General features: G+C 39.1%; 1 protein-coding gene across 2 annotated transcripts in view; it reads right to left on the bottom strand.

Annotated features, from left to right (window-relative positions):
- The window catches only part of ME1 (malic enzyme 1), a 178,169-nt gene that overhangs the window by 42,021 nt on the left and 109,622 nt on the right, over window positions 1-26,526 (bottom strand). For both annotated transcript variants that reach the window (XM_075554825.1, XM_075554826.1), the window contains exon 7: window positions 3,058-3,167. In XM_075554825.1, coding sequence (XP_075410940.1) covers window positions 3,058-3,167 — 110 coding nt within the window. The remainder of the gene's footprint in view (window positions 1-3,057; window positions 3,168-26,526) is intronic.

Below are 26,526 nucleotides of genomic sequence, written 5' to 3'. Positions count from 1 at the left end.
ACATCTACTAATTTAATATGATTTTTATGACTCAAAAAATTTCTCAGGACTATCTTACCAAAGTAATAATATATCTTAAATATTATTGTATCAAGTTATAATTTTCTACAGTATAAATCAATGCTAATTTATTTAACCAAACATATTTTCAGATTATTTAGGAGGCTTCTGATTTAAGATAACATTGTAATAAATATTCTTCAGCATATTTTTGAGTCTACATTTATTTCTTTAAGATAAATTCCTAAGAAATAGAATTACTGGTTTCAAGAATAGCAAGTTTTACTTTTTTGGGGGGGTACATGTTGTTGCTTCAAAAGCTGTACCAATCCACCATTAGTGTATGAGAGTCGCCTTTTTCATAAAGCATCATTAACAGGATTATAATAAGTTTTCTTATCAAAATTTTGCCAGTATAATATAGAAGATAAGTTCCTCATTGGCAGTCAAATAAGTTTTTATATATCTCAAAGCCACACAGGATTGGAGCTCTGCTTCTGAAACATCACAGCCTTGAAAACTGGATGGAGCAGTTCCATTCTACACAAATGTGGTCATCCAGAGTCTGCATCAGCTTGGGGACAACTAGCAACAGTGGGTTTTAAAATAGCATGTGTATGGCCAATGGCACTTCTTCTTTTGTGAACTACATTCTACCATGTCTGATTCTGACCTTTCAGTTATTAAAGCATTGAGTACAAGATTACGCTGCAGCTATCTTATTAAACAAAAAAGCTTAGTGAACCAAACTAGTTTATTTCTATAGTCGAGTCTCTAAGTGCAACATTAGCCGCTCTAGAGGAACTATGCTGAGTAGAAAATCATCACTGTAGAAGATTTTAAAAGACTAGAGGCTGAGACTTTATTCTTTTTATCTGAATTTTTGCAATTATGATAACCTAGATATTATATAAATAAGTATCCACTGTGTTGACAGTAATTACTTCATTCTATTTAATTTGTACATGTTTTCAGTTAAAAATAATTTCTATGAGCACATGAAGACCTAAAATAAAGTTTACACAAGCATATATATAATTTAAAGATAATCTTAGATCACTAATTTTAGAGAAATTTAAATATATTTTTCTTTAATCAAATAGTTTTTTAAAAAATTGCCCCAAGGGCGAAAGACATTATTTACATAGCAAGGCTATAAGGGTGACATAATTGTTTTTTCTGGCAGCAAAATGTAATTTTAGTACTCACCGTGGGTAAAGTATCACATTTTTGGCCATAATTATAAAAATATAGAGCTATGAATCTGGAGTCTTAAAGGTTTGAAGATAAACAAGCAGCCAACCAGCTGAGAAGCAACAAAGTCCACATGGGAAAAGCACACCAGCCTGTGTGATCATGAGGTACCGATAAGATCAGGTATCAGGCATCAAAGACCCAGAACAAAAAATCATATCAATGTGAATGAGAGGGAGTGTGGAGTGGAGATCCAAAGCCCATCTGTAGACAATTGGACATCGCCTTACAGAAGGGTCACAAGGAAGAGATGAGTCAGTCAGGATGCAATTTAGCACCGATGAAACATACAACTCTCCTCTAGTTCTTTAATGCTTCCTCCCCCTCACTATCATGACCCCAATTCTTCCTTACAAATCTTGCTAGCCTAGAGCATGTACCCAGGTATAAATAAGAGCTGGAAACATAGGGAATCCAGGACAAAAAAGCCCCGCCAGACCAATAATGAGAGTAGCAATACCAGAAGGATTAGGGGAAGGGAAGAGGAGAAAAGGAGAACCGATCACAATGATCAACTTATAGTAACTGCCTCCCAGGGGGACAGACAACAGAAAAGTGGGTGAAGGGAGACATCAGTCAGTGTCAGACATAAAAGTTAATAATAATTAATAAATTCTCAAGGGTTCATGAGGGAGGGAGGGCGTGAGAGGGAGGGGAAAAATGAGGAGCTGATACCAAGGGCTCAAGTAGAAAGAAAATGTTTTGAAAATGATGATGGCAACATATATACAAATGTGGTTGACACAATGGCTAGATGTACAGATTGTGATAAAACCTGTACTTCCCAATAAAATGATTTTTTTAAATGGACAGCGATTTTAACAGAGTTTTAGAGATTTCTACTCACTCTAGATATAGATAATTTGGTACATTCTAGAGTCACACAATACTTTTCTCAAATGTAATGAAATTAAATAAAGGTTAATGGGTGAGGTAGTTAGTTTATTGTACCAACCTTATGGATAAACACATGTGGGATTAGTTGAAGGGCAGAGAGATAAAATGGCTCGGCGAGCCTCACTTTTCTTGTCTCTTGCTCTTTGATCATCGGACCAGTGTGCATCTACCTTGCTTGTTCATTGCCTCAAATTGCAAGTTACACTAGCTTTGGACACCTAACCCATGGAGTGTGTCGCTGTAATTTGAGGTTCCTTCAAGACCTGTTTCACCACACCATTGGAATTTACATCTTTTGAGCTGGGGACTGTCGGACCCTGTCATCTGGCAGACTGTTGGTGACCTGCCATGCTGTTTACTGCCTGTGGCTGGACAGCCTGAATTGCTCTACAGAGAACTCCCGGTGGCCCTCAAGACTTGAAGGACTGCCAGTGTCTCACAACTGTCTCATGGGAGTGAGTTGCACTGAGCCATTTGTACTGCTTTATAATTTAATTAACTGTTTATTTCTTATGTTATATATCTCTCCATCTGTATAAATACATAAAAAATTACCAGCATTCTGGTTTTCTTTCTCTAGAGTACCCTGTCTAACACAATGGGTGAAGTTATCAATTTTAGTTCCTGGCAAACAATACCAAACCACATCCATCACCTTCAAGTAGATTCTGAGTCACAATGACATCATCTAGGGCTTCTGGGACAGTGAATCGTTACAGGAGCAGACAGTCTAGCCTCACCTTTCTCCCAAGGAGCAACTGGTGGGCTTAAATGACTGACTTGGCAGTAAGTGACCTGATGCCCATAGCACCCATAGCACCACCAGGGCATATAAAGATACTTAGTATCGATTTAATCTGAATCATAAAACTATTAACTAATTTGAAACATATTATTCTTTATTACCTTGAATATCATCATTGAATGTACAATATTGGTTTCGATACTTCTTCAAGAGACGAAATGCATTCATATTTGCAAAATCTTCAAACTGAATAAGGCAGTTCATGCCATACCTGTGTGATGTAAAAAAATTACATTAAACTTGGTAAACAAAATAAATCCACCTACCTATAGGCAACTGAATTTTGACAAAGGATGATAAAACATTAAATGGGAAAGGGACACCTTTTCTTTTACTTTAAACAATATTTTATTGTGAAAATTTCCTGGTGTACAGAAAAGTTGCAAGAGTTACACTGTGAACACACCATCTCAACTCTACCATGAACATTTGTTACATTTGCTTTAGGACCTATCTGTTCACCTACCCAACACTTTATTGATACATTGATCCATGTTAATTAGTTTCAAAACATTTCCAGCTTGGCATTTTCTACCTGAAAAAGTCAGTGACATTGATTCCATTTCTTTTTCATTTTCCTTCTTCTTTTTTGTTGTTGTTGTATTGTTTTCTTTTTTTGCTTTGTTTTGCTCTGTCTTGTTTTTGTGTATATTATTGTCTCTGCATGTCTATCTAGATAAATTAGGTGGGATAACGCAATCTGGAGGAGAAAACAACGGGATCGATGGTTTCAGGGGGACATGGGAGAGGGTGAGGCGGTGGAAAGGAAGTGAGTGTTGTTAAACCCAGGGACAAGGGAACAACAACTCATCTAAAATTGATGGCAATGTGAGTGTAAGAAGGCAGTGAGGACTTAATCAAGGACTATATAACCAAGAATTACTGAAACCCAAATGAAGGCTGAACATGATAGTGGGACAAGAGGAAAGTAAAAGGAAATAGAGGAGAGAACTAGGGGGCAAAGGGCATTTATTGAGGTCTAAATACAGACGTCCATATGTGAATATATTTATATATGACGATGGGGAAATAGAGATCTATGTGCATACATTTATAGGTTTAGTATTAAGGTAGCAGATGGACACTGGGCCTCTACTTAACTACTTCCTCAAAGCAAGAACACTTTTTTCTATTAACCTGGCATTCCATGATGCTCACCTTCCCAACATGATCGCTAAAGACTAAGAGGGTACATAAGCAAATGTGGGAAGAAAGCTGATGGTGCTCGGCTATCAAAAGATACAGTTTCTGGGATCTTAAAGATAAATAAGCAGCCATCTAGCTTAGAAGCAACAAAGCCTACATGGAAGAAGCACACCCGCCTGTGTGATCATGAGATGTTGATGGGATCAAGTAACAGGTACCAAAAACCCAGAACAAAAAAATCATATCATTGTGAATGATAGGGAGTTTGGAGTGGAGACCCAAAGCCCATTGGTAGGCAATTGGACATCCCCTTACAGAAGTGTCATGGGGAGGAGATGAGCCTGTCAGGGTGCAGTATAGCACCAATGAAACATACAACTTTCCTCTAGTTCCTTTATGCCTCCTCCCCCCATCACCCCATTATCATGACTCCAATTCTACCTTAGAAATCTGGCTGGACCAGAGCATGCATCCAGGTACAGAAAAGAGCTGGAAACACAAGGAATCCAGGATAGATAAACTCCTCAGGACCAATATTGAGAGTAGCCATACCAGGAGGGTAAGGGGAAGGTGGGAGAGATAGGAGGAACATGATGATCTACCTATAACCCCCTCCAAGGTGGATGAAAAACAGAAAAGTGGGTGAAGGTCTGGAGACATTCCCCTGATCAGTGTAAAATATGAACAAATTTTTATAAATTATCAAGGGTTCATGGGGGGGGGACTTGGGGGAGGGAGGGGGTGAAAATGAGGAGCTGATACCAAGGGCCCAAGTAGAAAGAAAATGATGATGGCAACAAATGTACAAATGTAGTTGACACAATGGATAGATGTGTGGATTGTGATGAGTTATATGAGCCCCCAATAAAATGATATAAAAAATAGACACCTTTTCAACAAATCATGCTGGAAAAAATGGATCTCCATCTGCAGAAGAGTGAAATAGGGCCCAGACCTTGCCTCATACACAAAAATGAACTCAAGATAGATTTAGAGACCTAAATGTACACCAACACCTCTCAGGATCATCAGTGAAAACAATGGAACCAACGTAAAGGCCCAATGGCAGGACATACACAGATTACCAAATCTAATACAGGAAGCAGACACAGTAGAAGACAGAATAGATGACCCGAGACCTATTAAAAACAAAGCCCTTATGCTTATCAAAAACTTCATCAATCAGGTCAGTCAACAGCCCACAGATTGGGGAAAATATCTTTGTATCCAATGATAAAAATACACAAGGGTCCAATTACTAAAAATCTATAAAATACTAAAATACCTCAATTGGTCTAAAAAATTATACAGGGGTAAAGGACATGAATAGACATATCACACAGGGCAACTCTCGAATGGCTAATAAACATGAGGAAATACTCATAATCACTAACCATTTGGGAGGTACAAATCAAAACAATGATGAAATATCAACTTACATCTAATGTAGCCCTCTTCCAAAATCAGAGAACAACAAATTCTGGAGAAGGTATGGAGAGATTGGAATTCTTATAATGTACTGTAGGCTTGTAAACATGTACAACTCTTATGGAAAGTGATATGGCGCTGCCTAAAACAACTGGGAATAGAAATACCATATGACTCAGCAATACTTTTATTCTGGGCATATACCCCAAAGAAATAAAAGACAGAAAATGAACAGATGTATGCTCTCCCATGATCATTGTGGCACAGTTTACAGTAGCAAGAAGCTGGAAATACCCAAACACCCAAAGGCTCAGAATGGATAAAGAAACTCTGGTTCACACACAATGGACTACTCTGTGCCCCTAAAAAGGAGATGGAACCATGAAACACCTCATGGCATGGATGGACCTGGAAACCAATATGCTAAGTGAAGTTAATCAATCACAAAAGAACAAATATTGTATGAATCCACTTACTCTAAGGAGTAACACCAAGACCAAGGCAGGTTTCTGTTCTCAGGTCATGTAATCCTCTAATTGGGTCTCCACCAATGAGGTAGAGAGCCTGCCATAAACCATATATCGCTTCCTTTAAAAGTAATCTTAAAAATCATCTGACAGAGGAGAGTTTTACCTCCGTGAGATTTTACCTCAGTGGGGACTGTTGGGGAGAGAAAGAGGAGGAGAAGGAGAAGAAGAAGGCTATTCAGTTCCTATCATGCAAAATTGTGCTAAGGTAACCCGAAATCAACAGACACTAAACCTGACTAGAAATTCAAGTCAAGATGAGGAGATGGGAGCATGTATTTCTTGGAGAACACGATTAGACTTATATTGGAAGGTAAGCCCAGTGAAACAACCTCCACCACAGAAAAACAATACTTTAAAAAAATCATTTTATTGGGGGTTCTTACAACTCATCACAATCCATCCATCCATCCATTTTATCAAGCACATTTGTATGTGTTGCCATTACCATTCTCAAAATATTTTCTTTCTACTTAAGCCCTTGGTATCAGCTCATTTCCTCCCTCCCCCTCCCTCATGAACCCTTGATAATTTATAAATTATTATTTTTCATGTCTTACACTGACCGGTGTCTCCCTTTACCGACTTTTCTGTTGTCCATCCCCCTGGGAGGGAGTTGTAGATAGCTCATTATGACTGGTTTGCCCTATCTCCCCCCACTTTCCCCTTATCCTCCTGGTATCACTACTTTCATGATTGGTCCTGAGGGGTTTATCTGTCCTGGATCCCCTGTGTTTCCAGCTCTTACCTGTACCAGTGTCCATGCTCTGGTCTAGCCAGTTTTGAAAGCTGGGGAGAGGAAGCATAAAAGAACTAGAGGAAAGTTGTATGCTGTCCTACACCCTGACTGGCTGGTGTGCTTCTTCCATGTGGGCTTCATTGCTTCTCAGCTAGATGGCCGCTTCTTTATCTTCAAGTTTTTCAGATCCCAGATGCTAATCTTTTGATAGCTGGGCACCATCAGCTTTCTTCGCCACATTTGCTATGTACCTGCTTGGTCTCCAGCAATTGTGTCGGGAAGGTGAGCATCATGGAATGCCAGGTTAATAGAACAAAGTATTCTTGCATTGAGGGAGTACTTGAGTGGAGGCCCAATGTCCATCTGCTACCTTAATACTAACCTATAAATATATGCACATAGATCTCTATTTCCCCATCATCATATATAAATATATTTACATATGTACATGCCTGTATTTAGACCTCAATAAATGTCCTTTGCCTTCTAGTTCTTTCTTCTACTTCCTTTTACTCTCCTGTTGTCCCACTATCATGTTCAACCTTCATTTGGGTTTCAGGAATCTTCCTTGGTTATACTTCTCTTGATCAAGCCCTACCAGGCCTCCTACCTGTTCCTCACCACTGATTTTAGATCACTTGTCCCTGGGTTTGTTAACACCCACTTTCTTTCCCCCACCTCTCCCTTTCCCATGTCCCCATGAACCACTGGTCCTGTTGTTTTCTCCTCCAGATTGAGAAACAATACTTACATAGAAACTCAAGGCAAGAACAGAGCAGGTACTATGTTCTTACTTGGATACTTTTGACTGATTTTCTAGCCAGCTCTGGGGATCCAGGTCATGTGCTATTTACTACTGGGACATCAGATCCTGACCGTTTGAGCTGCACAATATCTTTTATAGGCCACATTAGTAGGATTGCACGTAGATACCCCTCTAAGAGAACTGAGCTTTTCCTTAAAGTCACCTGTAGCAGATTTAAGGAACAGACATGCTCCCTTGGACTTAAAGCTGAAATGCTGTAGTGTGTGAGAAGGAGCAGATGACTACTACCCCATTGTTATGGAATTGGTGTTTGCTGGACTTTGTTTTGGATGTCTTATTTTAAGGGTGCCCATGGAGTAGTAGCCCTTGACTACCATATATTTAGTATTTTAAGGCACTCTTTGCTTTCTTATGACATATATTACTGTGGTAGGCATGGTTTTGCTTTTCTGAATCAGTGTTATTCACAGTGGTATTGAAAAGTTTGCCCTATCTCCAACCCTTATTTCTTATGTAAATAGGGTCGAGTCACCTAACAGTTTAGTCTATTCAAGTCAACAATTCATTTAGCCAGCCAATAATTTTTTTCCTCTTAATAATGTTTAAATTCGACACCATTGGCTAAATTAATAAAAGACACTACAAATAGAATTAACTTCTTCCCCAGGGGGAATGATTTATAATGTTCTCTAACATAAAATTTGTCATGTATGATCTATCATGGTGGACAGTGGACACCTGCACAAGTACTCCCTCAACACAAGAACACTTTATTCTAACAATTCAGCAGTCTGAGATGCTCATCTTCCTGGCAGGATCGCTGAAGACAATGGGTGCCCAAGCAAATGTGGTGAAGAAAGCTGATGGTGCCCGGCTACCAAAAGATATAGCACCTGAAGTCTTAAAGACCTGAAGATAAACAAGCAGCTATCTAGCTGAGAGACAACAAAACCCACATGGAAGAAGCACACCAGCCTGTCCCGACTTGATCGCTGAGGACAAAGTGGGTACATAAGCAACTATGGTGAATAAAAGCTGATGGTGCCTGGCTGTTAAATGATATGCCATCTGGGGTCTTAAAGGCTTGAAGACAAACAGGTGGCCATCTAGCTAAGAAACAACAAAGCCCACAAGGAAGAAGCACACCAGCCTACCTCGACACAAAAGCTGAAGACAAAGCAGATGCATAGGCAAATGCGGTGAAGAAAGCTGACAGTACCTGTCTGTCAAAATATATAGAATCTGGGGTCCTATAGGCTGGAAGATGAACAAGGGGCCATCTAACTGAGGAACAACAAAGCCCACATGGAAGAAGCACACCAGCCTGTGAGATCACAAGGCGTCAAAGGGATCAGGTATCCTATCAAAGACCAAAAAAAAAAAAAAAATCATAGCATTGTGAATGAGGGGGAGTGTGGAGTGATTCCTTTTATTTATCTGTAGTCATTTTCAATTCCCATAACATTATAAGGCTGGATATTTCCAACCTTCCCCAATCCTCTTAAATCCTGACCTGCCTGGCATAATGAGAGCATAATATAGGTTTTTTTTTTCTCAACTGTTCATCCTTTCCCTCATTTCTGTATTTAGTTATATTCTTTAAGCATAAGCAGACACATTGTTTCTCTTCTAGTTATAGCCGCCCTTTGATAAAACCAATGAAAACCCTGTGGATCACAAAGGTCTGATTTGCAATCAATTATGGGGATGGCAAAGGATTGTATAACATTTCATTCCCTTGCATGGAGTCATCATGGCCCAGACACGGACCCATAGGCAGCTAACTCTAAGTACTTTATAGAAACATTACTCACTTGCTAGTCACAGCAACCCTGTCCTCTGAGTGGAGACTATGATCGCCTTTATATTATACAGGAAGAACCGTATCTTGATAAAAAACAACAAACCAAACTCACTGCCATACAGTGATTTCAACTGATATTGCTCATCAACAATAGTTTAACCGTCTAGTGTCTGGAGACATAGTGCTTATTGGTTACTCATTGGCCTTCACCCCTCAAAGCCAGCAGTTGAAATCATCAGGTACCTCCACAGGTGAAAGATGGATGGGGCTTTCTACTTCTGTAAAGAGTGATCTAGTTTTGGGAACTCACACAGGCAATTCTACCCTGTTCTACAAGGTCACTATGAGTGGGAATCAACAGCAGGGAGAACAGTCTAATAATCTGCTTATAAAGAGAGCTGGAGACGCAGTGGTTAAGTGCTAAGCTGCTGTCTAAACAGTCAGTGGTTTGAACTTACCAACTGCTCCAAGGAGCGAGAGGAGGTGGTCTGCCTCCATAAATAGAACAGTCTTGGAAACCTCATGGAGCTATGAGTCAGAATTTCCTCCACAGCACACAAAAACAAATTGCTGCTACTCAAAAATAATAATAAGTCTCCCTGCTTTACTTCTTATGGTTTTCTATTAAGTTTAGCATTTAATCATGCTATTCATCCCTCATTTCTCATTTTAAGTAATTACATCACTGTGACAGTGATTAAGAGCCTGGACTCCGGGATCAGCGCTCCTAGAATGGAATCCCACCCCACTCATTTACTGTGCTTCCTCTTAACTATTCTTTACAACTCTCTTTCCGTAAAAGAAAAACTAGCAGAAAAAAAGGCTCATTATCAGTTCCCAAGCCAAACTCACTGCCATCAAGTTGATGCCAACTCAGTGACCCTGTAAGATAGGGTGGCACTGCTCCTGTGAATTTGAGACTGTAACTCTTTTTTTTAAAATCATTTTATTGGGGGCTCTTAGAGCTCTTACAACATTCCACGCATCAAGCATATTTATACATAGGTTGCCATCACCATTCCAAAACATTTTCGACTTAAGCCCTTGAATAAGCTCCTCTTTTCCCCCCTCCCTCCCTTGTAAATCTTTAATCAATTATATATTATTATTTCATATCTTACAATGTCCATTGTCTCCCTTCACCCACATTTGTGTTATTCATCCACTTTTGGGGGGGACTATATATCCAGTCTTGTGATGGGTTCCCCTTCTCCCCTTTCTCCCCACCCCCCTCCATTATCCTCATACCCTCATGATATCACTACTCCCACTACTGTTTCTGAGGTGTTTATCTGTCCTGAATTCCATGTGTTGTGAGCTCTTATCTGTACCAATGTGTATTCCCTGGTCTAGCCAGATTTTCCAGGTAGAATGGGTCATGGTAGTGGGATGGGGGTGTGTGTGAGGAAATATTCAGGAGCTAGAGGAATGATGTGTGATTTCTCAGTGTTGTACTATACCTTGTGTGAATTATCCCTTTCTTATAACCCTTCCGTGGGGGCATATTCAATTGTCGGCAGATGGGCTTTGGGTTTCCACTCCAACTCCCCTTATTCAAATCGATATAGTTGTTTTGAATTTTTTGATACCTGATGCCTGATCCATTCAATACCTAATGATCACACAGGCTGGTGTGCTTCTTCCATGTGGGCTTATTTGCTTCCCTGGTAGATGGCTGCTTATTTAACTTCAAGCCTTTAAGATTCCAAAAGCTATATCTTTTGGTAGTCGGGTACCATCTGCTCTCTTCACATTTGCTTATGCACCCATTTTGTCTTCAGTGATCGTGTGGGGAAGGTAAGCATCAAAGTGTGCTGAGTTATCAGAACAAACTGTTCTTATGCTAAGGGAGACCTTGAGTAGAGACCCAAAGTCCATCTGCTATCTTAATACTTAACATATAAATATATTGTACATGACCTTTATCCCTTCATTATAAATTAATATATTTACATATACACATCCCTTTAATGGACTAGAATGCCCCATCGTTCTCCCAAGGAGCAATTGGTGGTTTCGAACTACTGGCCTTGTGATAGCAGCCCAACGTGTAATTATTAGGTTGTAATAAAGATTTAGTTATAAATGTACTTGCTGATGAAATGACATTACATACATACTCTATAATCACTGGTGGTATTGCTCCTAAAAAGAAGTCTTAGTAGTACAGTGTTAAGTGTATAGTCCGTAAGGTTTGCTGTTTGAGCATATCAGCTACTCCTTGGTAAAAAGTCGTGGCAGTCTGCTTTCACAAAGATTAAAACATTAACATCTCTATGGAGCACATCTGGCCTCAGAACCACTACAAGTCAGAATCAATTCAATGGCAATGGGTTGTGGTTTGGACTTTTAGTTGTTGGTGTTGTGTGTCATTGCGTCAATTGTGACTTATATCCACCCTACCGGACAGAGTCTCACTGCCATCCAGTCAATGTTGACTCATAGTGACACCCTGTGGGATTCTGAGACTGTAACTGGTTATGGGAGTACAAAGTCTAGTCTTTTCCCCCAGAAATTGCTGGTGGTTTCAAACAGGTGACCATATAGATCACAGCCCAACAAATAACCACTACCCTACCAAGGCTCCTTCCAGGGCAGAGTAGAAGTGCTATATCTTCAGGGAAGCTCTGACAGTACAACAGTTACCATATGACTGCGAACCAAAAGCATCCACAGGAGAAAAGACCTGGTAATCATCTCTGTAAGGATAGCAGTCATAAAGTTGATTCCAACTCACAGCAACTCTAGAGGGAAGGGTAAGATTGCCCCTGTGGGTTTCTGAGACTTTAACAGGAGCAGAAAGCCTCCTCTTTCCCCCGAAAGAGCAACCGGTAGTTTCTAAATTCTGAACTTGCAGTTAACAGCACAACAGGTAACTACAGGTCTATAAGGGGTATCGTTCAACTAAGGAGGTATGCACATCTTTAAATAATCAATCATTTGAAATCCAGAGGCAGAATTTACCTAAGGACAATGTTACAGAGAGTTAGGAAAACTGGAGGAATAGAAGCAGGAAACAGGAGGAAGTGGAATAACTGATATTACATTGAGGGAATTGCTGTCAATGAGAAGAGACAAAATGTGCATGGATTGTTGAATATAAAACTGATGATCTGCTCTCTAAACCATCAATCATTTCACAATAAGAAGTTCTTTGAAAAGCGAATGTCCTTCAGGAAGAAAGAAAATGAGGTCTGTGATCTAATAAGATGACAAAGTATATGTAAATATAAGTATAATTTTATCCATACAAAATAATAATAGGCAACATATTTCTGGTATGATAGAGTGAGAAAACTGACAAATTCATTCCCCAATCACATAGCTGGACAAAACCTTAAAAATAATTAAATACTCTGGAAAATTGACTGAATGCATAGAACAAACAGGCATGTATGTTCAGGAGGAAGCACTGGATAGAAATCTGTGCCCAAGACTGCGCCCACGCGCCTCTCAGCCCGTGAGAGTAACTCTTGTCATGAGGAGGCAGGTCTTGGAGATCAGCAGCTGTGCTACCAGACAGGAATTTTGGGGAGAGTTCCGGAATTCCACACACAGCAGCAAAGTAGAAAGTACTGTGGCTTCCCTAGGCTGATATTGCCGTGGGCTTGGAGCAAGGAGCAGACCAGGAAGCCCGAGCAAGTCAGCAGAGAGCTGAATGGAGGCTGCATTAAACAGAGTAGAGATCAGAAAGCATTAGGCAAAAAGTTCTTACAAATGTTACCGAGACCCAAATAAAAAAAGAATAAATTACACCAGATTTGTATAAGGTATACTTAAAATTTTGTACTTTAAAATCTACCATTTAAAAAAAATGAAATGACAGACAAGAGTTTGAAAATCATCAATGTAACACAGTATTTCTATCAAGGATTCATAAAGAGCTTTTATCTCAATAACAGGATAAGTGACTCGATTAGAAATGGGCAAAGCGTTTGAATAGACATTTCATTAGAGAACAGGATCCAGTCAGCGTGTGTGTGTGTGTGTCTGTGTGTGTGTGTGTGTGTGTGATGACGCCGTCGCTATGTAAAAATTATGGCTGTGGAAGCTCTCTAGGGCAGTTCCACTCTGACCTAGAGAGTCACTGTGAGTTGGAATTGATGGTAATGGGTTTGGGACCTTTTGTTTATTTTTCTATTACAGAACACATACAAATTAATGATTAACCAATGAAAATATGTTCATTATAATTGTTTGTTAGGGAAATAAAACTGAAACCACATTGAAATAATACTTTATACCCACTAGAGTGATTATAATCAAAAAGGACAGCCAAGATAATGAGTGGGTGAAGATGCAGAGAAACAGAAACCCTTATATATTGCTTTTAGGAAGGAAAAATGGTACAACCTCTTTGAAAATGGCTTGCCAGTTTCTTAAACTATCAAAGGCAAATTTATCAGATGACCAAGTAGTAATGTGTGCCAATAAAATGACACAATGGATTGTGCATTATTTATTTTCTTTTTAAGACAAAACTATAAGCCAGGACTTGAGAATATTTATAGTACGCTCAATACAAAATAATGTGCCATATGAAAACTTCTACATTTCCTTGGAAACAAAACATTAAGGCAATCAAATAGAAAATTGTAATGGAAGAGATATATTTATTTATTTACTTACTTAGCTGGTTAATTACTTGCTTTTAAAGATTAAAACCACCTTGATACTCATGGGGTGCCATGAGTCAAACACTGAGTCACTTAAAACTCCCCTACTATATTCAAAGCAAAAGATGAAGACATCCGTATAATAGCAGCGGGCAGATTAACATAAGTAAAAAGACTAAATTCTAGTCTTACTGGTATTGGTTTTATTCTGATTTCTCAATCTATATAATTAAGGGTGCTATTTAAACAGACTTCCATCATCCACCAGGATCCCTGGCAGCACCATCGGGTAGAGAATGGCTGCTGTTTAAATCCACCAGCCACTGCTCAGGAGAAATAGGAGCTCTCCTCCCTTAAGGACTTCCACCTTCAGAAACCCTACATAGAGTCAGTTGGAGTCAGAATCAACCTGAAGGCAGGGGTGTTTTTTGTTTTTGTTTTTAATATATCTCATATTTTAGGTTTCCCACTCCTAAGGACATGTTTTGGCTAGCTTCATTACAATCTGCAAAAAATTGTTACTACAAGCTAGTAAAAGTATTCCAATACATATAAATCTTTTTTACTCAGAGCAGAGAGGTAAACTTTGTGGTAGAACCTAAAACAAAAGCCAGTCCATAATCACCTGGTGCTGGTAATGGTTCTCCTCCTCCCTCCTCAATTTAGAACATCACGACTGTCCATCTTTAGGGTGCCCTCATACGGTTAGCTCTCGATGTGTCATGTACTAGTGGTCTGGTGGCATTAGATGATCTGTCATTATGCTCAGAAGCAGCAGAACTTGTGGCTTCAGTATGTGAAGAACCAGAGCCTTTTCAGTTCTATTCCCGGATCTACTACTTATTGGTTCTATGGCTTTGGGCTTGTTATAATTTCTTTGTGGTTAAAAGGAAATCCCCACAATTTGGTTTGCTTTCCGTGTTTACGACAATGTGGTCAGGCTATAAATTTATAACATTTTCTAAGCGAAACATTGGAATAGACTTAGATAGAAAACTGGTAAACAGGAGAATTTATCATTTACATAAGTTTATTTTAGAGTTTATTGCCTGGAGATTTTGGCGTATTAGTTTTGTTTCACAATGCTTCTACACATGGCCATAACCCTGAGTTGACTCCTAAAGATTTAAAGAAAGGCATTCTAAAGTCATTTTGAGATACAAGCATCTTGCAACATAGAAAAAAGAAAGTCGTGCATTGGATATTTTGTTCCAGTTTGAACCAAAGGTGTCACTCTGAAATTTTAAGTAGGGGAACAGACAGAAGTCAGCCAATTAAATTCTACTCAACTATAAAAAGAACCTACTATTTTATGGCCAACATATTGTATAGGTGAATGGCTGTTAGACGTTAACAGAAATATCTTCCATCAAATTAACATTAAAAACTTCAGCAATTATACTTGTGGTATGTTAAAATATGACAAAAACTGATTACAGTGACTAATTGCTGTATTTGGGATTCCTCAAGGGCCAGGCACGATGCTGTACCCTTTACAAAGATTATCTCACCTAATTCTCTCAGCAGCCACATGTGGAAGGTAATGGCATTCGTTTAGCTTACAGATGAAGAAACTGCAGTTCACAGAGACTGGTGTCAGCGGGCAGTTTATACTGCACACAAGGGGGAGAGTATGGAATAGACCACAGCATCTAAAGTTTTAACCACTATGTACTGGTTCTCGCAGAAGGCCAAATTATGATCAAATGAAGGAAATAAAGAGAATATTTCAAGGGTTACACCAATAAAATATGAGAGCTATACTTTTGTCATAATACTAGTAACAGGTACATTTATTATAGAAAGTGTAGGAAAGATATTGGTGAAATATTAGTCTCTGGTCAGGAGAGAGAAGAGGTAAAAACTGAGGCTAAAGGACTGAAAAGGGCACGCAGGGTCCTTACTGAGTGAGTTGAACTTGATCCTAATATACAGGACGTACGCAGGAACATAGTAAGATCCATCTGCATTTCAGACTACGTGTCAGGATGTTAAAGAGTAGATTGAAGAGCAGCAGGGATAAATGCACGAAGTCTGTTTAAGAGCCCACTGAAAAACTCCAGGCTAGCTATGAAAAATTGGTAAGGAGCAAGAAGACATAACTGAGAAGAAGCATTTGACATTATGAGGTGACAAGAAGTAGATGAGGAGGGGAAGTTGAAGTTGAATTCCAAGGTTCTAACTTGGACAGTTGGGATGTGACTAGCCTTGCTCTTAGACACAGTGTATCAGAGAGTGAATTAATGCAGATATTGTTGTCAATCGTTCTTTGGTGCCAGCGAGTCAGTCCCCCCTCATAGTGACCCTATGTACAACAGAACAAAACACTCCCCTGTCCTGTGCCATCCGCACAATTTTCTGATGTTTGAGCCCACTGATGTAGTCAATATGTCAATCCATCTTTAAAAAAAAATCATTTTATTGGGGGCTCATACATCTCTTATCACAAGCCATACATCAATTGAATAAAGCACATTTGTACATTCGTTACCCTCATAATTCTCAAAACATCTGCTCCCCACGTAAGCCCCTGGCATCAGCTCCTCATGTAATCTATCTTGTCAAAGGTCTTCCTTCTTTCTCTGCCCTATTACTTAACCAAGCATGATGTCCTTCTCCAGGGACTGGCCTCTCCTAACAACATGTCCAAAATACACGAGCTGAAGTTGTTGGGAGAAATTAGGATAAATGAACTTAGTACTCAGAGTTAGAACTGGTGAGGGTGAAGACAAAACATGCTCATGGCAAAACAAATGTGATGTGGTAGCAAAGGTCAGTATTAGGCCACCATGGGCCCTATATGGAAATTAAAGGAGATTGAAAGCAAGAGAGGGAGAAGAATGAGGAGAGAAAAACAAAGAAATTGAGAGAAAATGCAAATATAATATAATTGTCAAAGCAGGGCTTCCAGTCAGATCATTCCATTTCCCTGCTGATTATTTGTATATCTACTCCAGATTGAATGAGTCTGAATGTACATTTTAAGAACATCCCTGAAACAGGTTTGATGGGAATGAACCAATTTGAGGTCTTGAAAGAAGTGTGTGAAAGTCTTCATAGGCTGGGCATGAATGGCCTGACAGACGTTGACAGGAAAAAACACTGATCTCACTTCCAGCTTAGGAATTGTATGGATAGATAGGCCTTACTGTTGGAAAGTGCTGTAGAAAAGCGGAGGTCTTAAATGTGTATTAAAGCTCAAATTATGAGCAGAAGGCTATGGTTTGCAGAAGGCTAGGGTAACCTTTTGACCTCAGGCAAAGTGAATTAGCCAGCTCCGTAACCAATGCAAGGTGAGGCAGTCTCCCTTAAGGGCTTGTCTGGGTGTGTCCTTGCCATAGTAGGGTCTCATAGTCAAGTCATGTCCCAACTGCCTTGATTGGAAGGCCCTGAACAATCTTGTAAGCTCTCTGTCTAGTATAATGTACATGACCCAATTAGGATCCCATTCCCATATCTTTAACCTGCCTGCAACTGTGATACAGCAGTTTCCTTTGTTCCCCACCCCCACCCCATGTCCTATATAAGCCTCTTATTCTCTGTAAACTCTTCCAAGCCATAACAACCTCTTGATAATGGCCTCCTTTATTGGGATGCTGTGGCTTTTGTCTTGTCTTTTCCTGTTTAAGACTTGAAAAATATCCTCCTTAAATCATCTTTGATATTTTGGGCCTCTTTTGTACCCTAAATCAAGTGAATCATGTTCAGTAAATCAAGGAGGTAAATGGAATAATTGGTGAGAAAGTCAGGATATAAAGGAGGCTGTGTTAAGGAATGAGTCTTTGAAAGCATAGTGGGAAGGCTTGAAGGAAGGGAAGGGCCGGGAGTGGTTGTTTTAGGAAGATGAAGCATAAAACAGTAAATCTGGAAGAGTCTATGAAAACAGGAAAATTATATATTCCTTTTACATTTTAATACGAGAACAAGAGTAACAAGAATGTGAATTATTATTTTCTAAGAATTACATCCAGAAACCATGTGGTGAATTGCAAAGGTAGAATACTGGAAGATATTTGTTTGGGGGGGAGAAGGTGGTACCCTGGTGTCTCTGGATTGAGAGCAGATTGGGTAGAGGTCGAAATCTTCAGAGGAGCTTTATCTAACAAATTGCTAAATGCTTGAATGGCCCATTGTATTTTGATCTTCCATTTCTAGTGCTATCAGTTCTCATGACTAGAATGCCTGGAAATAAACCCAAAAGGCCCCAATACCACCGAGTAGTAGATTCCAACTCACAATGGGTCTATAGGATTGAATTTTTATGGGAGCAAACAACCTCATCTTCTTCCCAGAGAGTGGCTGTGGGTTCAAACTGTTGACCTTGGGGCTAGCAATACCATCATGTAAACCACTATGCCACAGGGCATGACGCCTTGACATGAAGGATTCAGAAATTTAGAAACTGTAGGTATACTGTAGTCCATCTCTAGACTTTCCATCGAGAAATAAAGATTGCCTCAAAATGCAGATTTCAGTATCTCATTTCCAACTTCAATCATGTCATTTACTTCTTTGTTTGGATCACTGAATCTCTCTGTTGTCTCCTCAATTTAGTCTAGATCGCACTGTTTATTTCTAAAAGCCAACAACTTCTATGAAACACTAAGGACCAAGAGTTTTGAACAGCAAAGAAAATACACAGTATATCATTTTGCTGTAGAACATCAGTCATAACATTTTAGAGGTGGAAAGGCACTTGGAGACCATTTAGCAAGAAGCAATACACAGGAAGATTCAATATTGACCAACGTTACAAGATACCCTGGTGACGCTGTGGATTAAGCACTTGGCTGTTAACCAAGTAGTGAGAAGTTCAATAGTGGTCAGTAGTTGAAACCCACCAGCCAGTCTCAAGGAGAAAGATGATGCTGTCTGCTCCCTGAAAGATTCACAGTCTCAGAAACCATATACACTACTGCCATCAACACCTACAGCACAGGCTAGAACTGTCTCTGTGAGTTTCCAATACTGAGCTCTGCATGAGCATAGAAAACCCTGTCTTTCTCCCATGGAACTGCTGACACGAGGATTCCAGCCCAATGCATAACTACTACACCAGCAGGGATCCTCAGAAATCCCACGTAGGGTTGCTCTAAGTCCTAATTGGCTTGATGACAGTGGGTGGTGGTAGGTCACAAGAGCAGATACTCAATTGAGTTTTATCACCTAGAAAAAAAACAGAAAAATATCTTCCACCTTATATAAAGCTATATAACACTGAAGTTTTTAACAAATATTTCATTTACGTATTCAAATTAATTGGAATGCTATCATTCATAATGACAACTTTCAGGCTATTTAACCAGTGATATTATAATTTCTTAACTACTTTCAAGGTAATTTTAAAATCAGTTCAATTGCTTCCATGCAGGACTTCAAACTGGTTTATTCTTGTTCTATACCTTGTTTATTATCTGCATTTACACAGAGATATATTAATCAAAATCTACATTTGAACTAGATCCATTGTCAAGTGATTCCTGAAGAACTCCAGGTGCAAATGCTCAGCAGGGATTCACACTGGAATGATCCAAAGCCTATCTTTATAAATCATATGCTACAGATAATTTTCTTTCCTCTTCCTTAACTAGCAATAACAGAGTTACACAAATATTTTAACAAAAACTTATTCACAATACATTCTATCCTTAAAAAAAAGAAAAAGAAAATCAATCTAAAAGCCTCAAAGGATTGTTTTTAAAGTGGTATTTTAAAGTTCTAAAGTAGCTTGCAGGGCCACTCCAAAATTACTATGAACATTAGCAGTCACCGTGGTACAGTGTTCCTGGGTTCTTTCTGAGAAAGACAACAATGTGTATTTTTGTCTTGTTGTTTTAAAAATAATTACTTCATAGTGGAACCTCAAAATCAATATGAGAAATGAATATGTACTTTGAATATATAGTTACTTAAAATAAACATTTAAATATTCACATTTGGGCTACAGAGTAATGAACACTTGTGCATATTATTTATAAAAATATTCTGAAAACTGTACATTTAGAACAGCTGAAGGCACCAAGAAACTATGATTGCAAATCTGGTCTTTCAAGCAAAATTATCTGGATTAATGTCAAAACTTGAACACTAACCATCTTCCTTAACTAGCATCTACCTACAAGTAATGTGTACTGAAGTGATGTCTGTTTATAATTTCACATTAATAATATTACTTATGGCAGTATTATTACCTAATACTAATAAAAATGCTGAAATATCATGTTCCCTACTTTATAAATAAAGCTCCTTTTCTTCTCAAACACTGGGGCCTCATGAACTAAGCCATCATATGTCCCAATGGTTATGATTAAACCCAAACTGCTTTAGAACTGTTTATATTGGCATGTGTCACTTTGTACATGGGTATCTTTACCTGAACACCATGAGTTTTCAACCTTCTTTCCCTTAAAACAGTCCAATAATTAGTTGAAGTATTTAATCCAACATACTAAAAATCGATTTATGCATATTTTGACATTTCTCTTCAATTATGAATGATCCTTAGACATAAAACATGATTTTGTTCACATAGTTCTAAGAATTATTTTGACATTTTTGCACCAAATCATTTGAAGTGAGTTACATATATATTAAAAATGTATAAGCATGCTTACAGTTAAGCTTATATTTTTAAGAAACAATACTGTTTCTGAAAATTGACACATTTATAAAATCTAATGAACAAAGCTATCTTTGTGGGCTACAGGCGATCGTGGCAGTTTACTGAGTGTGCTAATGTAGAGTTGTGCAGAAGTTCTATAACTTATCCTTTATGAACAAATCATTTTATTCTGAAGTCACGGCTAAACATAGCCAACACAAGTAATTTCTGTGCCTAAAACAATAAAAAGAACACTTACAACAGTTTATAATCCACTGGGCATGGAATCTAACTTGCCTGGATTTGCGTTCTGCCTCTGTCACTCACAAACTGAGGCTTTTGGTAAAAATCTCAGTCTTTCCACTACTCTTCTGAGAATACGATTTACCACGCAAAACCAGTAAAAAGAATCAGAAAAATACATTCAACAGAGGTCAGATTAACAACTCCAGGCCACCTACATTTCTGGAAAACATGAGTGTGCTTCACAAAGTTCGTGGGAAAATTCCATTGTCTTTTCATTCTGTCCTCTACCAACTTTTTTAAGTTCCCTCATATTTAGGGTTTTGAAAGGTCTGACTATGCTCCACCGTGCTTGGTGACACTAAATACACTAGTTCATTTTAATATGTCCATTTAGCTTGGCTATGGTGTTTGGCCAAACATTATCTAGATGTTGCTATGAAGGTATTTTGTATATGGGATTAATATTTAAAATAGAATGAACATGCATAATGATTGGCTTTAAGCAAAGGAAATTACATTCAAGAAAATGAGTGGGCCTCATCTAATCATCTGAAGCCCTTAGTAAAAGAACTGAGATTACCCCCAAAGAACGAATTATGTCTCAAACTTGCCCCATTCACTTGGGTTACATTTTCCAATATGCCAGCCTACTCACCCTACAGAGTTCCAACCCAAGACTACGTCAACTTTGGCCTAAGTTTTTAGCCTGCAGGTCTTCCCTTCAGATTTCAGATTTGCCTGCATGAACCAGTTTCTTAAAATAGATCTTTTTATACACACTTACAATCCCTTCTTGGCTCTGATTCTGTGACAGAGCCCAAACTGTTACAATGAAGAAACGAAAGTCTGATAATTTTGCTCTCAGTGTAAGTGAGTCTGGACAGAGAGAGCAGTTTTACTCTCTTTGATGAGATAGTATGGAGTAAAACTGCGACCTTTAATGCGGGCATATGCCAAGATGTTTAAACTTTTGCATTTTATAGATAAAAACATTTGGTACAAATGGTTTCGATAGATGTGCAAAAGCATTTTAAAAATTATGAAAAAATAATTATTTATGTTCATATTTGAAAGAGCATTAGAACTCCATCCTCACTTTTTCCCATTATAAACAGACTGATAAAATAAGCAATACTGAAGCAATTTCTCACATTCTCCTTTTATACATCTAAATCGTGGGTCTATGTAGAATATGCCTTCAGCAGTCATTGAAGAATATAAAGTGAATCAGAACACAGACACATGATATTTGAAAACTTTGTAAAACAAACATACAATGTCAACATTTTCTTCACTCAAGTAGTCAAATAGAATGTCATATTCTTTTTTGTTTTTCATATTCCATTCGGTTTTATAGTAAGACAACTATCAAAAGGTGAAAAATCTCTTCAGAAATGAGAAAAATGGAGAAATCACTGGAAAACTGAAATCTTGAATAATAACAAAATATCCAGTGTTCCTTAAACAAGGCACTGGAATTGTGTTAAGGAGTCTTGAAAATGCAGTTTAAAGCACATGACCACAAGCCAAAGGGTAGGTGGTCCAAACCCACCAGTAAGTCTATGAGAGATAATGTGGCTCCCACTTCAGAGGACAGCACTGAAAGCTACAGTTCAGAGAGAAGGGTGCATCTGATCAGAGCACACAGGGGCAAACGAAGAGAGAAGGAACAGAGCGCATGGAACCAATCCTGGCCGACCAAACCCCGAGGACGATATTCCTGCTGAGTGCAGCCAACACACGGAGAGGATCATGAAGCCAGGGCCACCACGAGTACGATGTCCTTTACTGATCCATAGCACTACAGGGAACAACACTTGAGACACTGCAGGATTTGTGCCTGATCTTACCACACCAAACTGGGTGTGTTAGACAGGGTTCTCTAGAGAGACAAAACCAGATCACTAGTAATTATACACACACACACACACACACACGAAAAGAACAGTTAAATGACATACAGATAGATAGATAGATATAGGATACAAGAAATTAACAGTTAAATAATATAACATTACAAATGGCTCAGTGCAACTCACTCCTGTGAGAGAGTTGTGAGACACTGGCAGTCCTTTAAGTCTTGAGGGCCACCAGTTAGTCCTCTGTAGAGAGAGCTAGGCTATCCCAGTACAGGCAGCAAACAGCAAGGCAGGTCACCAACCTTCAACCAGGTCACCAACCATCAGTCCCCAGATCCAGAGATTTACATTCCAATCCTGTGGGCTTAAAGGGACCACCGGCTAGGCGTCCCACAGGTAGTGTAGCCTGTCAATTGAGGCACAGAACAAGCAAGGCAGCAGCACACTGGTCCAATGATCAAAGAGTGAGAGACAAGAAAGGTGAGGCTCACCGAGCCACTTATCTCTCCGCCCTTCAATTAATCCCACTTGTGTTTATTGGCCAGGCTGGCACAATAAACTAACTATCTCACTGGGGCAAAACACTAAGGGTGTGCAACAGAACAGTAAGGGGAGCAGAGCAATCAAGTCCCAGGGAAATTCCAAAAATAGCTTTTGGGGCCAGGGCATGGCACCCCATCAGACTGTAAAGGAAAACATTCCTAAAGGGCAACAAACAGACATGGAACTATTTGTAGGCTTCTCTTTTTTTTATCATTAGTTTTTGTTGTTTTGTTTTGCTGTCTTGTTTTTGTGCTTCCTATTGTCTTTGCTTGTCTTTCTAGATAAGATAGTGGGATAAACAATCTGGAGGAGAAAACAGCAGGAATGACAATTTCAGGGAGACACAGGAGAGTTGGAGGCGAGGGCCAAGAAGGGGGGGGGGGTGCCAACAAACCCAGAGACAAGGAAACAGTGATCTAAAATTTGTGGTGAGGAGGGCATAGGATGACTGGTGGGGCTTGATCCAGGGCAATGTAGCCGAGAAGAATTACTCAAACCTGAATGAAAGCCGAACATTATAGTGGGACAGGAGGAAAGTAAAAGGAAATAGAGGAAAAAACTAGGAGGCAAAGGACATTTTTAGAGGTCTACATACAGGCATGTACATATGTAAATATTTATATATAACCATAGGGAAATAGATCTATGTACATATATTTATATGTAAAGTATTAATGTAGCAGACAGACATTGGGCCTCTCTACTCAAGTACTTCCTCAACACAAGAACACTTTGTTCTAATAACCCCGCATTCTGTGATGCGGACCTTCCTGCCACAGTTGCTGAAGACAAAGCAGGTGCATAAAGAAATGTAATGAAGAAAGCTTATGGTGCCCTGCTATCAAAAGATATAGTGTCTGGGGTCTTAAAGCTGATGGTGCGCAGCTTTCAAAAGATATACCGTTTGAACATAAACATGCAGCCATCTAGCTGAGAAGCAACAAAGCCCACATGGAAGAAGAACACCAGCCTGTGTGATCATGAGGTATTGATGGGATCAGGTATCAAGCATCAAAGACCCAGAACAAAAAATCATATCAATGTGAATGAGGGGGAGCACAGAGTAGAGACCCACAGCCCATCTGTAGACAAGTGGACATCCCCCTACATAAGGGTCATAAGAAAGAGACCAGCTAATCAGGGTCCAGTATAGCACTGAAGAAACAGACAACTTTCCTCTAGTACTTTAATGCTCCCCCCACCCCCACCCCAGTATCATGACCCCACTTCTACCTTATAAACCTGGCTAAACTGCTACAGATGAGAGCTGGAAACACAGGGAATCCAGAACAGATAAACTCCTCAGGACCAATAATGAGAGTAGCAATACCAGGAGGGGAAGGGAAAGGTAGGGGGAGACAGGAGGAACTGATCACAATGATCTACATATAACCCCCTTCCAGGGGGACGGACAAAAGAAAAATGGGTGAAGGAAGACAGCAGTCAGTGTAAGACAGGGGGGAAAATGATAAATTATCAAGGGTCCATGAGGGAGGGAATGGGGAGGGGAAAATGAGCTGATACCAAGGGCTCAAGTAGAAAGAAAGTGTTTTGAAAATGATGATGGCAACATGTACAAATGTGATTGACACAATGGATATATGTAGGATTGTGATAAAAGCTTTATAAGCCTCCAATAAAAAGATTAAAAAAAAAAAGATCTGCAACCTTGGAAACCCCATGGAGCAGGCTCTGTTCTGCCCTCAGTGGGAATGAACTTAACAGCAATGAGTTTGGCTTTTTGTAATAATCTAATTTCAGGTATAGATAGTTTCTTTGTTTTGCTTTCTTCAAATTTAGCTTTAAAGAGGTATGATGTACTTATAATAAAAGGGTGCCAGTTTCAATGTGGACTATTATGTCAGTTTTGATGAATGTATGCCTGTGTAATGATGCGATTTCACAAAGTTCTCTTGTGTCCCTTCTGGGTCAATCATCAGCCCATCAGTGGCTATGAAGACCGCTGATCTTCTTTCTATCACTAAAGATCAGATTTGTCTTTTCTAGATTTCATCTAAATGAAATAATATAAACAAAATCTTTTGTATTGATTTCTTTCTCTCAGAACACTTATTTTTTTAGGTCCATTCACATTGTTATACAAACTAATAAATAGTTCATTTTTATTTCTGAACACTGATTCATTGTATGCCTATACCATAAGTTTTTCACCTATCAGTTTGGGGTCATTCCTATCTTGGAGTATAATAAATAAAAGTATTGTTAATATTTGTATGTTTTCACTTGTGAAAATATGGAATGGAATTGCTCTTAAGCACGGTAGATATGTTTGAACCACCAACCTTGACCTTAGAAGTTTAGTGCTTATTCTACAGCACCACTGTGTAGTAATTATATAATCTAGTGTCAATTTGAGAGGATCACGAGTGAAGGGGTGAAGTCTGGCCTGTCAATCAAGATATAACCAATGAGACCTCGGTGTGAGAATTCTAGGAACTCCTGTTTTTCTTCCTAGGAGGTGGGAGACACTTCTCTCTCTCAGCTCCCTCCCCGAGAGATGCTCTACTGAAAAGACACATGGCACTACCCTGATACAACCAGACCTCTGGAGCCAGAGAAGCTACGTTGAGATCCCTGCTAGCGTTGAGATGGTCACAACACCACTGGATTCAAAGACTTCCTACCCACTCCCCTGTGCTCTTCTCGCACTCATCGTCATTGCATGTGTTTTGTGAGTCTGAAAAGGACTTTACATATTGGTATCGAACACATGGGCTAATATCAGATTTAAGAGCTTAGACAGGACTGGGCTGGGATGTTTTCTTAATATTTAACAGCTTTTGTCTGTTAAATATTAAATATTTTGTCTGTTAAATATTTTGAGTGTCTCTGGATTTGTTTCTCTAGTCTACCCTAACACACACTGGAACTCTGGTACTCAATAATAGTTACTGTGCTAATACTTAATTTGAGGATATTCCAACCTCAGAATTATTTATTGCTATAGCCCTATCTCTTTACAAAGCTCTTCCAAAACTCCAAGCTCACTGACATCGAGTCAATTCCGACTAAGAGCAACCCTATAGAACAGGGTAGAACAGAATAGTCCCTGTGGGTTTCAAAACTAGACTTCCTAAATGTTACGTAAATTCACCGTGCTCCACAAAACTGAAAAGGGATAAAGATTTAAGAAAGAAGTAAGTCAGATGATGATTTCTAAGCATAATTTCAGAACCAGGTTCTCTGTTCCAGAAATGGCTTATTCGGCACATTGTAGTTCAATGGCAAACAAACAAATATAACTACAACTAGTCACAGGAAGGCTGGTATTGGG

Source organism: Tenrec ecaudatus, chromosome 7 (assembly GCF_050624435.1).
Source record: "Tenrec ecaudatus isolate mTenEca1 chromosome 7, mTenEca1.hap1, whole genome shotgun sequence".
Lineage (NCBI taxonomy): Eukaryota > Metazoa > Chordata > Mammalia > Afrosoricida > Tenrecidae > Tenrec > Tenrec ecaudatus.
Note: the sequence above shows the minus strand (reverse complement) of the source record. Positions and strands in the feature narration are given on the sequence as shown.